Source organism: Taudactylus pleione, unplaced genomic scaffold (assembly GCF_031769625.1).
Source record: "Taudactylus pleione unplaced genomic scaffold, aTauple2 ptg000320l, whole genome shotgun sequence".
Lineage (NCBI taxonomy): Eukaryota > Metazoa > Chordata > Amphibia > Anura > Myobatrachidae > Taudactylus > Taudactylus pleione.
In genome coordinates, this window is record NW_028284721.1 from 1297241 (window position 1) to 1312386 (window position 15146).

Below are 15146 nucleotides of genomic sequence, written 5' to 3' on the forward strand. Positions count from 1 at the left end.
AAATTTATGTTTCATTTACACCCTATACACACAGCCTGAAGGTAATTTTATACCATATTTTTAATAATTTGTGCCTTAGACAAAGTTTGTGTACATTGAACCATTAGAAATCAAAGGTTTTATTATCTCTGTCATGCCAAAATTATTCCATAATTCGGAATATTCCGTATTTCGGAATATTTGGATATGGGAGACTCAACCTGTAGTTATTTTTCCCCCAAAAAATAAATAAATGCTATTCTTCACTACTTCTTCACAGGAGGATTTATGCACCTGCGGCAGCTATTAAAAAACCCCAATTAGCTTCAGCAGGCAAAATTGGGGGTACCCATAGTGGTCCCCCATGTCAGGGCATCTTTAGGGGGGTGTCAGGATATATTCACGAAAATTGACAGGACTTTTCGCCACTTACCTTTCTGCCGGGTCCCAATTCCGCAGCTTCTGAATTGAATACAGGGATAATCAGGCACGCGCCCGATACTTTATCCCCTGTCAAACCTCCGATGTGGTGCGAAAACTCTGGCATGCGAAAAGCCCGGACTTTTCGCACCTAATTGAATATGGCCCTAAAGGTGGCTACACACTGAAAAGATATATCACCAGACGATGGTTGTACATACACACTGACCATCCATCACTGCCTCTGGCCGAGGGTCGTGCCACTACACCCTAACCGCCGCCCTCTACAGCAAGTGTACGGGCCGACAAACAGCACGATGAGCAGATATATCTGCCATCGGATGTGCTGCACAGATGACGCGATGTGTCTGTGAACGACGACGTTCTCAGACATATTGGGCAAAATTTACAAAGCGGAGGTTTGACCGCGGTTTCTATTCTATTCTAAACCCCGGCGGTTTGGTGGCAGTTTCTATTCTATTCTAAACCCCGGCGGTTTGGCACTGGTTTCTATTCTATTCTAAACCCCGGGGGTTTGGTGGCAGTTTCTATTCTATTCTAAACCCCGGGGGTTTGGTGGCGGTTTGTATTCTATTCTAAACTCCGGGGGTTTGGTGGCGGTTTGTATTCTATTCTAAACCCCGGCGGTTTGGTGGCAGTTTCTATTCTATTCTAAACCCCGGGGGTTTGGTGGCGGTTTGTATTCTATTCTAAACCCTGGCGGTTTGGTGGCGGTTTCTATTCTATTCTAAACCCCGGGGGTTTGGTGGCGGTTTCTATTCTATTCTAAACCCCGGCGGTTTGGTGGCGGTTTCTATTCTATTCTAAACCCCGGCGGTTTGGTGGCGGTTTCTATTCTATTCTAAATCCCGGCGGTTTGGTGGCGGTTTCTATTCTATTCTAAACCCCGGCAGTTTGGTGGCGGTTTCTATTCTATTCTAAACTCCGGGGGTTTGGTGGCGGTTTCTATTCTATTCTAAACCCTGGCGTTTGGTGGCGGTTTCTATTCTATTCTAAACCCCGACGGTTTGGTAGTGGTTTCTATTCTATTCTAAACCCTGGCGGTTTGGTGGCGGTTTCTATTCTATTCTAAACCCCGGCGGTTTGGTAGTGGTTTCTATTCTATTCTAAACCCCGGGGGGTTGGTGGCGGTTTCTATTCTATTCTAAACTCCGGGGGTTTGGTGGCGGTTTCTATTCTATTCTTAACCCCGGCGGTTTGGTGGCGGTTTCTATTCTATTCTAAACTCCGGGGGTTTGGTGGCGGTTTCTATTCTATTCTAAACCCTGGCGTTTGGTGGCGGTTTCTATTCTATTCTAAACCCCAGCGGTTTGGTAGTGGTTTCTATTCTATTCTAAACCCTGGCAGTTTGGTGGCGGTTTCTATTCTATTGTAAACCCCGGCGGTTTGGTGGCGGTTTCTATTCTATTCTAAACCCCGGCGGTTTGGTGGCGGTTTCTATTCTATTCTAAACTCCGGGGGTTTGGTGGCGGCTTCTATTCTATTCTAAACCCCGGCGGTTTGGTGGCGGTTTCTATTGTATTCTAAACCCTGGCGTTTGGTGGCGGTTTCTATTCTATTCTAAACCCCGGCGGTTTGGTAGTGGTTTCTATTCTAATCTAAACCCTGGCGGTTTGGTGGCGGTTTCTATTCTATTCTAAACCCCGGCGGTTTGGTAGTGGTTTCTATTCTATTCTAAACCCCGGGGGGTTGGTGGCGGTTTCTATTCTATTCTAAACTCCGGGGGTTTGGTGGCGGTTTTGCAGCAGTTTCTAAATGACAGCCCTGTTCTATTCTATTCTAAAATGTGTTTTGACTGTGGTTTGGTGGCGGTTTTGCTTTCTGTAGATTTACTAAGGTCAAAACCGCTGCAAAACTTCCATCAAAACACATTTTAGAATAGAATAGAACAGGGCTGTCATTTAGAAACCACTGCAAAACCGCCACCAAACCCCCGGGGTTTAGAATAGAATAGAAACTGCCATCAAACCGCCGCTTAGTAAATTTTGCCCATTGCCCATTGTCTGTACACACTGGCCGACATGTCAGCCAGTGTGTACCCAGCATAACACACCTGAGCTGCTATAATATCCGATGCTGCTCATTCACAGACACTAACATACCTAAATAAAACTGTTATAGTAACTGGTGCTGTTCAATCACGGGGACACATATTTTACAATTATTCTTCCTGTACTGAATCTTACTGTGGGGGACATATATCAAACCTTCTGAAGAGGATAAGTAGAGAAGTTACCTAAAGCAACCAATCAGATTCTAGCTGTCATTTTATAGAATGCACTAGATCAGTGTTGGCTAACCTTGACACTCCAGCTGTTGTGGAACTATATATCCCAGCATGCCCTGCCACAGTTTTAGCATGCCCTAATAGCAAAACTGTAGCAGTGCATGCTGGGTTATGTAGTTCCATAACAGCTGGAGTGTCAAGGTTAGCCAACACTGCACTAGATAAAAGATAGCTGGCTTCTCCACTTGTCCTCCTTAGAAAGTTACACATCTCCCCCCCGTATGTTTTTACTTCAGCTACAGAAAGTTTTGTGTTGATTTCTTTTGATCGGTGAATCTGGGAAAAAGCTGCGTTTAAGATCATTTGCTTTATTCACTTTTTATACTGACAGGACCCAGGCAATGTAGATCCTGCAGACAGACACAACTGCAGGTGATAACTTGTCTATACTCTGGGTTAGAAGTATTTATTAGCCCCATGCTGATGTCACAGGACCCGATTCAGCTTAGATTGCAGTGCGGGTGCGCGAGCCGGCCTCTGCGATCGGAACTGCGATCGCGGTGACTATGCAGACCCATTGCAGAGTGTTTGACAGGAAGTGTGTTTGTGGGTGGTCGCAGGGGGGGGAGGGGGTGGCTGGCGAAACGCAGGCGAGCCAGTGCATTTGAACGCCGTTGTAGGGGCGCGCATAAATTACCCACTGCAATCCCTTACGCAGCCTGAGGACTCATAGCGTGCGCTGAAGTTAGCAATTTCTGAGTAAGGTCTGACCTTCTGCCAGTGTGCGTGAGGCTGCGATGGTATTCCATTGTACCAATGTTTTTGCAGTTTTGCTAAACATTACAGATGTGTGTAAGGTAAGGTGGGCGTCCCCGTGCAGAGCTGCGGCAGCATAGCGATCGCAATTAATTAGCATACTATCGCAGTTGAACTGCGTGCGTGATCGCTATTCCATTCGCATTTGCGATTGGTAGGGAATCAGGCCCACAGTCCCCACTCTAATACCACTGAACCTCTGAGTCAAGGGATTTGATGGAATCGGTATGATTTGGGTCTGGCGGTTCAAATCCCGATAGCGGCAGCCCAACAAGGATGAAAATCCCGATCGTCCCCAGGTAACTAATAACCTAATTCTACCTCCTAACCCTAACCCTCCCTTAGGGGTGCCTAACCCTAACCTTCACCCCCAGTGCCTAACCCTAATCCCCCCTCTGAGTGCCTAAACCTAACCCCCCTTCCCCGCTGCCCAAACCTAAGTCCCCTGGGGGGGTGCATAACCCTAAGTCCCCCTCCCCCTAGCCTAACCCTGACCTCCCGGGTGGGGTGTCTAACTCCAAGTACCCCCGGAAGCCCTAAACCTACCCCCCACCCCGCGGCTGTCCACGCTCGGCATCACTTCGATCGGGATGCCGGGCGCTGGTCTCCTGGCGTCTGTAAAATGACTGGCGTCTAGATTTAGATGCCTGTCATTTAACCCTCGCCGGGATTAAGCAGTCGGGAGACCGGCTGTCGGGATTAGGTCCGCTGGCTTCCCGACTGCATACCGGATTTGCCATTCCCTCTGGACACCTCATTAACACATTGCCTTCCACAGCGAGCCCATCAGTATCTCCAATATTGCTCATGCCTGACACAGCTATTACAAGTAAAGGAGCTTCCCAGAAGAACCAAGCAGTAAAATGGTGGAGCCTGATGTGTAAATTCCCAGCCCTATTAGAGAACCACAACGGCAGGAAAGCACAAGAGACCAGGACTATTGTGGCGTATAGTAGCTGAGATAATCTGTGTCCATTTATGATCTTTATTGGGGAGTGATAAATGAAACAATCCCCCAGCACTCTGCACATAGGCCAGTAAAGAGATTTGCATCCTATATAATAATAGTAATTATATAGTAATTGCAGAGATCTCAGTACATATTTTTACACACATAAGGTAAGCCACCAGCCACGCCAAGCCGCCTCTGCTTTTGGTGGCCCTGACGCTACGTGATAATAGCACCCACATTGGGTCATACATTTATGAATTTGCTTATGCTACTTAATAACAGTACATACTGGGCCTGATTTGGAGATTTATGCTAATGCAATCACGACAATGCAATCACGACAATGCAATCACGACAATGCAATCACGACAATGCAATCACGACTGCCATCTCTCACGGAAAACAGTTGCTAAAATATGCTAATGCCTTCCAAAGCACAGCCGGGCAGAGGGACGCCCACTGCTGCCTTCTCGTATCCGTCCGACAGCATGCAACAGCGCAAACATCAACGCACATTGGGCAGTCACGCAGCATGGAAGTCTGACCAGCCACCATCACTGCAGATCTCCTGACATGCATAGAGGTCATGTCAGGAGCAGGTGAACGCAACGGCTAATTTCTGCACACACATGAAACAGCGTTTAAACGGTCAGACATGACAGCGTTTTTCTAACCCCATTCCCCAGGTTACTACTCCCAAAAGCTGACTACCTGGCACACCTTGTGCATATTCGCAATGCAATCGCTGCGCAGCTGTAGCGCATGTGCAACTGCAAGCAATCGCTCTTTGCGATAATCTCTGAATCAGGCCCTCCGTTATGGTATAAGCATAACCATGTAAACTCACAGTTGCACACAAGCTATTGTACTCGCACTGTGTGCACAACTAAATATTCGCCCACATGCAGGGTTGTAGACATCTATCTGATTGCACCGCCCCCTATCCATCCACTTGTGGAATTATCCGTCATTATTGTCAGTGCGCACTAGCACCAGCCCTGAACCTGCTGCGAGAGACACATCTGAAATCAGCCGGATCTTTGCTTTCACCCAACTTCGCACAGCCCATACCCCTGAGACACCCTCACTGTATCATTACCAACACGTTACACCTCTCCAGTTGCAAATGGAGATGTGAGCGAGTTGCGCTTGAGACGGAATTGCCTGTAGGTGCTCGCGGTTGTGTAAGCGGGGGCCGCGGAGCATGAGCAGTGCTAAATATCGGACTTGTGTGCAACAGCCCCAGAGTGAGGAGCTGCCAATATAATATGCCTGCTGCACAGGGCAAAGGAGCCAGAATATCAGGCAGAAGGAGGGCATACCTGCGCAGACTGGTTGCTGAGTCCGGTTCCTTCCAAATCCAGAACTTCCAGAGTACGACTCGATGCTACACACACAGCCAACATGGAGGCAATGTGATCCCCTGCACAGAGACAATCATACAATGAAGTACAGACAATACAGCAGCAAGATGAACCCCTGCACAGATACAACCATACAATGAAGTACAGACAATCCAGGAGCAAGATTAACCCCTGCACAGATACAACCATACAATGAAGTACAGACAATCCAGGAGCAAGATTAACCCCTGCACAGATACAACCATACAATGAAGTACAGACAATCCAGGAGCAAGATTAACCCCTGCACAGATACAACCATACAATGAAGTACAGACAATCCAGGAGCAAGATTAACCCCTGCACAGATACAACCATACAATGAAGTACAGACAATCCAGGAGCAAGATTAACCCCTGCACAGAGACAACCATACAATGAAGTACAGCAGCAAGATGAACCCCTGTACATTTTTAACAACACGCAGGGGGGGTTTCTGAGTTCAGACAGCATCCATTGGCTGCTGCGCCCACTGCCATAGCTGGCTTGGAGCTCACTCATGAGCCTCACCTTCCGGCTCCCGCAGTGAGCGATGGGAGAGAAGTCATGACGTCTCTCCCATAGTGCAGAGTGTGCCGGGAGGAGCGGACAGACAGCGGCGGGCACGGGGATTCAGGTATTTTTTTATTTTGTCTTTGTCCTATATATGTAAGGGACACTGCATAGGGGGGCACTGTATAAGGGGCTCTGCATAGGGGGACCACTACTGGGGGCACTGTATAAAGGGCTCTACATAGGGGGGACCACTACTGGGGGCACTGTATAAGGGGCTCTGCATAGGGGGACCACTACTGGAGCCACTGTGTAAGGGGCACTACTGAGGGCACTGTATAAGAGGCACAACTGGGGTCACTGAATAGGGGGGCACTACTGGGGGGCACTACTGGGGGCACTGTATAAGGGGCACTACTGAGGGCACTGTATAAGGGTACTGCTGGGGGCACTGTATAGGCGGACCTCTACTGGGGACACTGCATAGGCAGACCTCTAAGGGGTACTGCTGGGGGCACTGCATAGGCGGCCCTCTACTGGGGACACTACATAGGGGGACTCTGTATATGGGGTACTACTGGGGGCACTGTACAAGGGGCGCTGCATAGGGGGACCACTACTGGGTGCACTGGCGCTACTGGGGGCACTGTATAAGAGGCACCACTGGGGACACTGTATAAGGGGAACTACTGAGGGTACTGTATAAGGGGCACTACTGAGGACACTGTATAATGGCACTACTGGGGGCACTGCATGGATCACTACGGGGGGCACTGTATAAGAGGCACTACTGGGGCCACTGTATAAGGGGCACTACTGTTGGCACTGTATAAGGGGCACTACTGGGGAGAGGGGGCTCTTTAATAAATCTTGCTGGCTATTTATTTGCCTGTTGCATTCATGTTTTTTAGTGATGGAGGTGTCTGTGTCTGTCTGTGTGTGTACCCCGGACAGCCACCGATTGTGCAAGTTGTTGCACTTTAACAGATGAGAGAGGTCTGTAATTTCTATCATAGGTACACTTAAACTGTGAGAGACACAGGCCCTGAATCAGAGCAGGACGCTATGACAGAGCGCTCACTCTGAATCAGGGCCGGCCTTCTGTGTTTTTAGAGCGGTCTCCTGGCCGCTCGCATAGATGTGGGTGACCACCCACAGCTATAGCGAGCGGCCAGGAAGATGGTCGCGACCATCGGGCTTGCGACGAGACCCTTGTGGTAGGGTCTCGTTGCCGAGGGTCTCTAACAGAGCCGAAAGCACTCCCAATGACTCACTTGTCATCACTTGTGATGTCAGTGGGGCCGGACCCAGACGGTAGGCGTTCCCATGGGAACGCCTCCGTCTGGGCAGCCACCCCCCCGGCCTGCCCACCAAAGGGGGCGTGCTGTCACTCAACATCGACAGCACGCCCCCTTTGGTACGAGACCCGGAGCGACGGCTTGCCCGTCGCTATCCGGGTCTCGCGCATGCGCACGACGGAGCCGGCTCCGTCGGGCGCATGCGCACTGGGCCACCATCGACCCGCTTGTGAGCACATAGCGCTCGCGAGTGGGTCTGAATCAGGCCCAGAATCAGAACAAAAATTTCCAGAAATCACATTGTATGATTTTTAAACAATTTATTTGTATATTCTTGCGGAAAATAAATATTTAGACACTTACCAACCAGCAAGAATTCTGGCTTTCACAGACCTGTTACTTCTTCTTTAGGAAGCTCATCTATCCATACTGGTTACCTGTATTAATGGCACCTGTTTGAACTGGTTAACTGTATAAAAGGCACCTGTCCACACCCTCAAACAGTCAGACCTCTCCAACCTCTCCACCATGGCCAAGACCAGAGAGCTGTCTAAGGACACCAGGGACAAAATTGTAGACCTGCACAAGGCTGGGATGAGCTACTCGACAATAGGCAAGCAGCTTGGTGAGAAGAGATCAACTGTTGGCGCAATTATTAAAAAATGGAAGAAATACAATGAAGAAATACAATCACTGACAATCTCCCTCGACCAGGGGCTCCATGCAAGATCTCACCTCGTGGGGTATCAATGATCTTGAGAACGGTGAGGGATCAGCCCAGATCTACATGGGGGGACCTAGTCAATGACCTCAAGAGAGCTGGGACCACAGTCACAAAGGTTACCATTAGTAACACACTACATTGTCATGGATTAAAATCCTGCAGCGCCCGAAAGGTCCCCCTGCTTAAGCCAGCACATGTCCAGGCCCGTCTAAGTCTAAGGCCCTGATTCAGACCCGGACGCAAGTGGCCGTTCGTACGTTCGGCGTACGTGCCGAAATATGTTAATTTAAGCGATCGCTCGTAATTTCGTACGCAGCTAAACTTCCTCCCCAAAGTCTCCCAACCCCTCCTCTAGCTAACGAGCGAGCCAAATAGCGAGCGTACATCCCCAATGTGGCTTGCAGGGAACGCTCGCACAAGTACAAACCGGAAGTGGGCCTGTCAGATTTCGATTACCTGCTCGTTCATTCTGCCTACCTACTTCAATCGTATCATGCCAATCAATATATCAATTAGCTTAATTGCTCTTCACATGTTTTCAAAACGTTTTTTTTTCTTTTTCAATAAACTTTACTCTTGTCCGTGTTTTTGTTTACCCGCAGAATACGTACGGTTTAAACAATGGTTTTCTTTATCCAAAATACATGTTTGATCCAATTATCAAATTGTTTTCCGTGTTTTTACCCGCGCATATTTTACTGATTTAATTTCTTTATTTAAATTAGCTTACGCATGTCACTGCATCAAGCCTATCATAACTCACAATAGATTTTTTGGCCTGTAGAACACATGACTCATACACTAACCAATAGAATGTTTCCTTTTAATTTCCCAACTACATTAGCCAATCAAAAAAATTTTCTGGTCTTTATTAAAACTGTTTTATTAAAAATACACCATTGCCATCATGAGAGCCTCTGCATTCACCAAGCGGGAGCTTATTGTCCTGACAGAGGTGATGGACCGGCGTATCACCAGCCAGCCTCCCCCCATCAGCAATCGGGAGAAGCGTGCCGCCTATGCGGAGGTTCACCGCCGCCTGCGTTCCTTCGGCTCACGCCGACAGATCGGCCAGCTGGAGCGCAGGTGGTCCGACCTTCAACGGCGGACGCCCTGCTTGCTGGCATGTTTTCGCCAGCGTATAGCGGAAAGTAAGTTATGTTTTGATTGGTTTTCATGTTTATATTTGCGGCCCTATCTGCGTGTGCATGTTTTCTTGTTTGGCCTGTTTCTTTTTTTCACACATATCTGCGTGTGCATGTTTTCTTGTGTGGCCTGTTTCTTTTTTTCACAAATATCTGCGTGTGCATGTTTTCTTGTTTGGCCTGTTTCTTTTTTTCACACATATCTGCGTGTGCATGTTTTTCCTTTTTGTTTGTTAACCAATTAGCGTTTAGAAAGGTGATGTTCAAAACTAACCTCAATTTGTTATCCATCATTTAGGGGCCGAGCGAAGACTACGGCGTCATCGCCTGCGCAGACGTCGCCCTCGTCCCCTCTTCCCAACCCCGAGCCAAACCTCCTCTCCCCAAAATTCCCCCTTCACCCCAGCCTGCCCAGACCCTGACGCCCCTCCCTCTTGGAGATTTCCCATCCATCCAAATTCCCCCTCCCCTCAACCCACCCCTCTCTTGACCACCCCATCACCACAGTCTGAAATCACCCTGCCGACCTCCTTAGGAAATTGTCCCACCTCCGAGGAGGACGATGGTGTGGTTCCTGGTCCAGGCGTCATTCTGAACGGTATGTTTCCCTTTTATCCTTTTTTTTTTTTTATGTGTTGATGTAATCCTTTGTCTGTGCCTTTTCCTTTTTTTAGTATTTTAAAAGGGTGGTTATATATCTGTTTGTTTATAAATTTCTCAGCTGATTTCCCCATACACATATCACACATGTCAAAACACTCATACTTGTATCTCTTGTTTACGGTAGCAAGAATGTTTTTTTTTTTTTTTGGGGGGGGGGATTAAGTTTTTGGTTTGAAAAAAGAATTGGTGTTTTTTTGGATTTTGTAAAACAATTGTCACTTTTTGCTAAGTCGATTTTGCTTTTGTAGTTTTTTAGAATCATAAATTAAGGATTCATTTTAGTAAGCACCACAATTTTATAACCCACAGAGGACCAGAGACGTTTGGCGGAGCTAGCCGGGTGTGTCCAAATGTTGAGGGGGCATGTGATCGACCTGCTGGTGGTCCTGGATCGAATGTCGGGGATCCTGCGCCACTAATTTTTTTTATTATTTTTTTTTCCCAAAATATTTTAAAACAATAAACATTTAAATTTTGAATACAGTCTCATTCCTTGTCTGAAAATCTTAGATTGTTTAAACTTACATAAGTAGACTATTGCAGCAAGTATTTGAAACTAATGTAACTAAGATTGTGTAAAGCTGATTTTTTTAAGCAGGCACATGAAACACCTAACACTAACAATAGGTTTGTAGAGTTACCATCATTTGTTTTTTTTTGTTTTTTTGGGGGGATTTGTAAATTTTTTTGGAAACCTGCTTAGGCCGAGATTGTAAAACATACTGATTCTACATAATACCTTTTGGTGTTGGTTTTAACCCACAAAGCATAGTAAAATAATGAGCAATTTGACACATTACAGGATTAGCCATTAAGCAACTTTTCCTTGGGTGAACCTGCTTACACTTTCTTGTAATGTCGAAAAGAAATGATGTTTTTAAAATAACCAAAAATGTATTAAAAATAAATAATAAACACAAAGTGTTGGGTCACAATCAATACACACAGTGATAACAAACTCAAAAATCCAGCCTACACCATAATAAAAAAGCAAAAAAACAATCAAGAACTGGTTGACGAATGAGCATGCCAACATGATTCCACAAATGTTGCGTTGCAAAATTGGGTCCAGAAGATATATCCAATGTGGCCACAGGAAGTCATTTTTTGGGAGCAGGAAGTAGTCATAATTTCATTCCAAAATATTTTGAAAAAAAAAACAAGATGGGAAAATAAAAACCGATTAATTTGATTTAAAAAAAATAACCTTTCTACATTGTGTCAAATAACTTATTTTGTGTCAAAAATGACCTAAAGAATCTGGCCACCACATCATCGCGTATGGCCCCCCCACATACTGACCTCCGACCAACCTCGGAGGGGCCATCCTCAGGCAAGGCATCCTCTGGCTGCATTGGGACACCACTCCTTATGGCGATGTTGTGAAATATCCCACACAGGACCACAATTTTCGAAACCATATCCGGCAAATACATGAGCTCGCCACCAGAGCGGTGGAGGCATCTGAATCAGCCTTTTAAAAGGCTGATACAGCGCTCCACCACTTGCCTGGTGGCTGTAAGTGCAGAATTAAAATCACTTTGTGGGCCTGGTGTGGGAGCCAAATAAGGAGTGAGCAGCCAGGGCGTGCAAGGGTAGCCACTGTCTCCTGTGAAAAAGAAGTGACAACATCAGGATCACTGTGTATCAAGCTTTGCATTGGTATCTACTAAAGGTCTCCACTTACCCAGAAGCCACGCATCACCAGCTTGTAGGTTGTTTAATTTTTGCCAAATCCCTGATTGCCGGATGACGAATGAGTCATGTGCACTCCCGGGTAATTTTGCATTCAGGGACAGGATCTGGAGGGAGGCATCACATACCACCATTACATTCAGTGAGTGATAGTGTTTTCGGTTCCTAAAAATGGCCTCCAGCCGTGCTGGAGGCTGAAGTGGTATGTGAGTACCATCCACAACCCCTATGATGTGTGGGAAGCCAGCTATTTGGTAAAAATTGGCCTTGGCCACACTAAGGGAACCCATATCCAAAGGTATTTTAATAAAATGATGGAGGTGCTTGAAAAGGGCCTCCATCACTGCCCTCAGGATCCTTGAAAAGGAGGATTGGGAGATTCCCGCAACTATTCCGACCGTGGTTTGAAAGGATCCTGAGGCACAGAAATGTAACACCGCCATAAATTGCGTAAGTGGTTGTATTGCTTTAGGACTGTCAATTTGCCACTCCAGATCACTCTCTATTAATGAGAGAGTGTCTATGATGATTTGGGGCGGAAGACGGTATCGCCTTAACACCTCATCATCGGGCATTCCAAAAAGGGTGACACGTGTTCTATATATCTGGGGCCTTGCACACCTACGATGCCTATGCCTGGGACGAGATTGAGGTTGGTCGGCTTCCGGTAGCATGGCCACAATAATACGACCAACATCAACCTGAAATGGTAAGAATTGAAGTTAAGGTATGTTGCCCCCAAAAAATAATACAATCCAAAGATGCTTACATACCGGGGTATTGTCATGATTTCCAAAAACTACATTTCAACAGACCATAAAAAGGACAGATTTTGGGGTGTCCATTTTGTAAGCTTGATTTTTGAAAAGGCACAAAAATAAAGGGGGTAAACACACATTTCTACAAAGAGCAAACCGACATTGCGACGACTTCCACAATTTGGCCCCCAAAAAACAACCCAGATTGTGAACGCTAAATAGTTCGCATTTTAACAAGAGAAATCAAGCCTACAAAAGTGCGCTAAATAGTTCGCAATTTAACAAGAGAAATCAAGCCTACAAAAGTGCGCTAAATAGTTCGCATTTTAACAAGAGAAATCAAGCCTACAAAAGTGCGCTAAATAGTTCGCATTTTAACAAGAGAAATCAAGCCTACAAAAGTGCGCTAAATAGTTCGCAATTTAACAAGAGAATTCAAGCCTACAAAAGTGCGCTAAATAGTTCGCAATTTAAGAAGAGAAATCAAGCCTACAAAAGTGCGCTAGATAGTTCGCATTTTAACAAGAGAAATCAAGCCTACAAAAGTGCGCTAAATAGTTCGCAGTTTTCACATCCCCAAAAACCCAGAAGAAATTAAAATCCAAACTTACCAATACACGATATAGAAGTCACAGAACAAAAAGGTCGTTGGGGCAGAGCCAAAATAAACCTACAAAAGAAAAAAAACTTACCCAAAAAATACACCACAACTAAAAGAACCACACCAAAAAATGCGAACGAAAAGTTAAACCCCCAAAAAACGCCTCTAACAAATTCCAAAACACCTCCAAATACAACTCCCGCCAACAATCCACTCCGACCAACGTAACCTCCAACAAACAACACCCGCCACCTCGACTGGAGTCGCCAAAAGCCATAAATAGTGTTTATTTTCCCGCTCAAATTAAGGACGGATCATAGGAACGCACAATCAATGATGCGGCCGAATAATAAGGATGCATGTATAAATACGTCATGACAAAAAACAAACGGTCTGGTGTATTTCTTGTTTTGGCTTGAAAAATGGCTACAGACCAGCCAAACAATGGCCATGAGGCGGCTGGTAAGTATTTCTCACATTTCAAATCAAGGCTTATTTAGAAGCAGAATATAGTGAAAGATTGACATCTAACTTAACAATAATTTAATGTAAATAGGTGTTGAGGATGACATGGAAGAGGCTGCTGGGCCCAGTATTCCGGCCAAAGCTGGCAAAAAGAAAAGGCAGCCACAATTCACAAGAAAGGAGATGGAGGTTTTGGTTCAGAAGTGTGTGGACATCCTGCCACAGGCAGACAGGAATATGGGTGTAAGCCAGAAGTGGAGAATGTGGGAGGAGATAGCCAGTGCTGTCAATAGGGTGGGTGATTATGTCCGTCTAGCCCGGGATGTCAAACGGCGGTAAGTAAAAACTTGACCAACACAAATAAAAAGGGTCAAATAATGCAGGAATAATGCCTACTTTTTCACCCACAGATGGCAAGACTTCAAATATCGCCTGAAGCAAAAAATGGCTGACAGGGCTAGGCATGTAAGGGGGACAGGTGGGGGTCCCACCCCTGTGTCATTGGAGTTTAATGATTTGGAAGAACTGGCACAGGGGTGTGTGCAGGATGTGGAGGTGTTTGGCGTGTCCAACATGGATACGGACATGCCAGACTTTGCGGCTCCTCATGTTGTCCCAGGTAAATGTTGTGATGTAACCAACTCTGAAATGTTATTGTGACAATATGTAGATTGTAATGTTCCTCTTTTCTCTTTTTTCTCACAGAGACACAGGCGGATGAGTCTGCTCCAGAGGGGAGCCTTGGCCGCAGAATTTCTGCTGGCTCTGCAGGGGAGGAACCAGTACATCCGGCTGAGGACCCTGCAGAAGCCAGTCCTGGGCAATCCCCCTCGCAGGCAGTGGCACTCCTCACAGAACTCAATTTTAAATCGGATTCCCATACGGAGATTCTGCAGAGGATGGACGCCAGTCTGCTACGGGTGGCTGAGGCCCTGGAGCAAAATGCTGCGGCCAACGTGACCATTGGTCAAGCCCTGGCTGAAAATACCAGGGCCAACATCCGAATCGCCAATGCCCTGGAGCAGCTCGTTCGCCAGCACATGGTGGAGCCGACCTCCCTTCCTGCCGGAACATCTGGATCCTCCACCTCTGGCACAACAACAGCCATTCCTCCAAATGTGCCTAGCCCTGTGCCTAGTCCAGAGGCCACAACATCTGCCTCTGGACAGGCCAGCCAGAGGACATCCCGGACCCGGTCTGGCGCCCACCCTACCCCAGCCAAACGGGGAAAGAAACGATGACAGCACTGGCTACTTTTCCCACACTCCTTCTGTGCTTGCCCCATATTCCTTAAGGGCCAAAACTTCCCTCTCCTTTCTTGTGAATTGGTTTTTTTTTTGTTTTATTTTTGGTCCAAAATTGGTTTTTTTTACAAGTCAAATGTACAAAATATTAGTGGGTAACAATGACCCCAAACTTTTAAGTCAAAATGCACGATTTGTACAAAAATGTGTGGTGAAAAAAAAAAAAAAAAAATGTTCTCAACT

At 46.5% G+C, this 15146-nt stretch overlaps 1 protein-coding gene across 3 annotated transcripts in view; it reads right to left on the reverse strand.

The window, feature by feature from the left end:
* Positions 1-15146, reverse strand: part of LRRC73 (leucine rich repeat containing 73) — a 72178-nt gene that overhangs the window by 22229 nt on the left and 34803 nt on the right. For all 3 annotated transcript variants that reach the window (XM_088442979.1, XM_088442981.1, XM_088442980.1), the window contains one exon: positions 5738-5838. In XM_088442979.1, coding sequence (XP_088299105.1) covers positions 5738-5838 — 101 coding nt within the window. The remainder of the gene's footprint in view (positions 1-5737; positions 5839-15146) is intronic.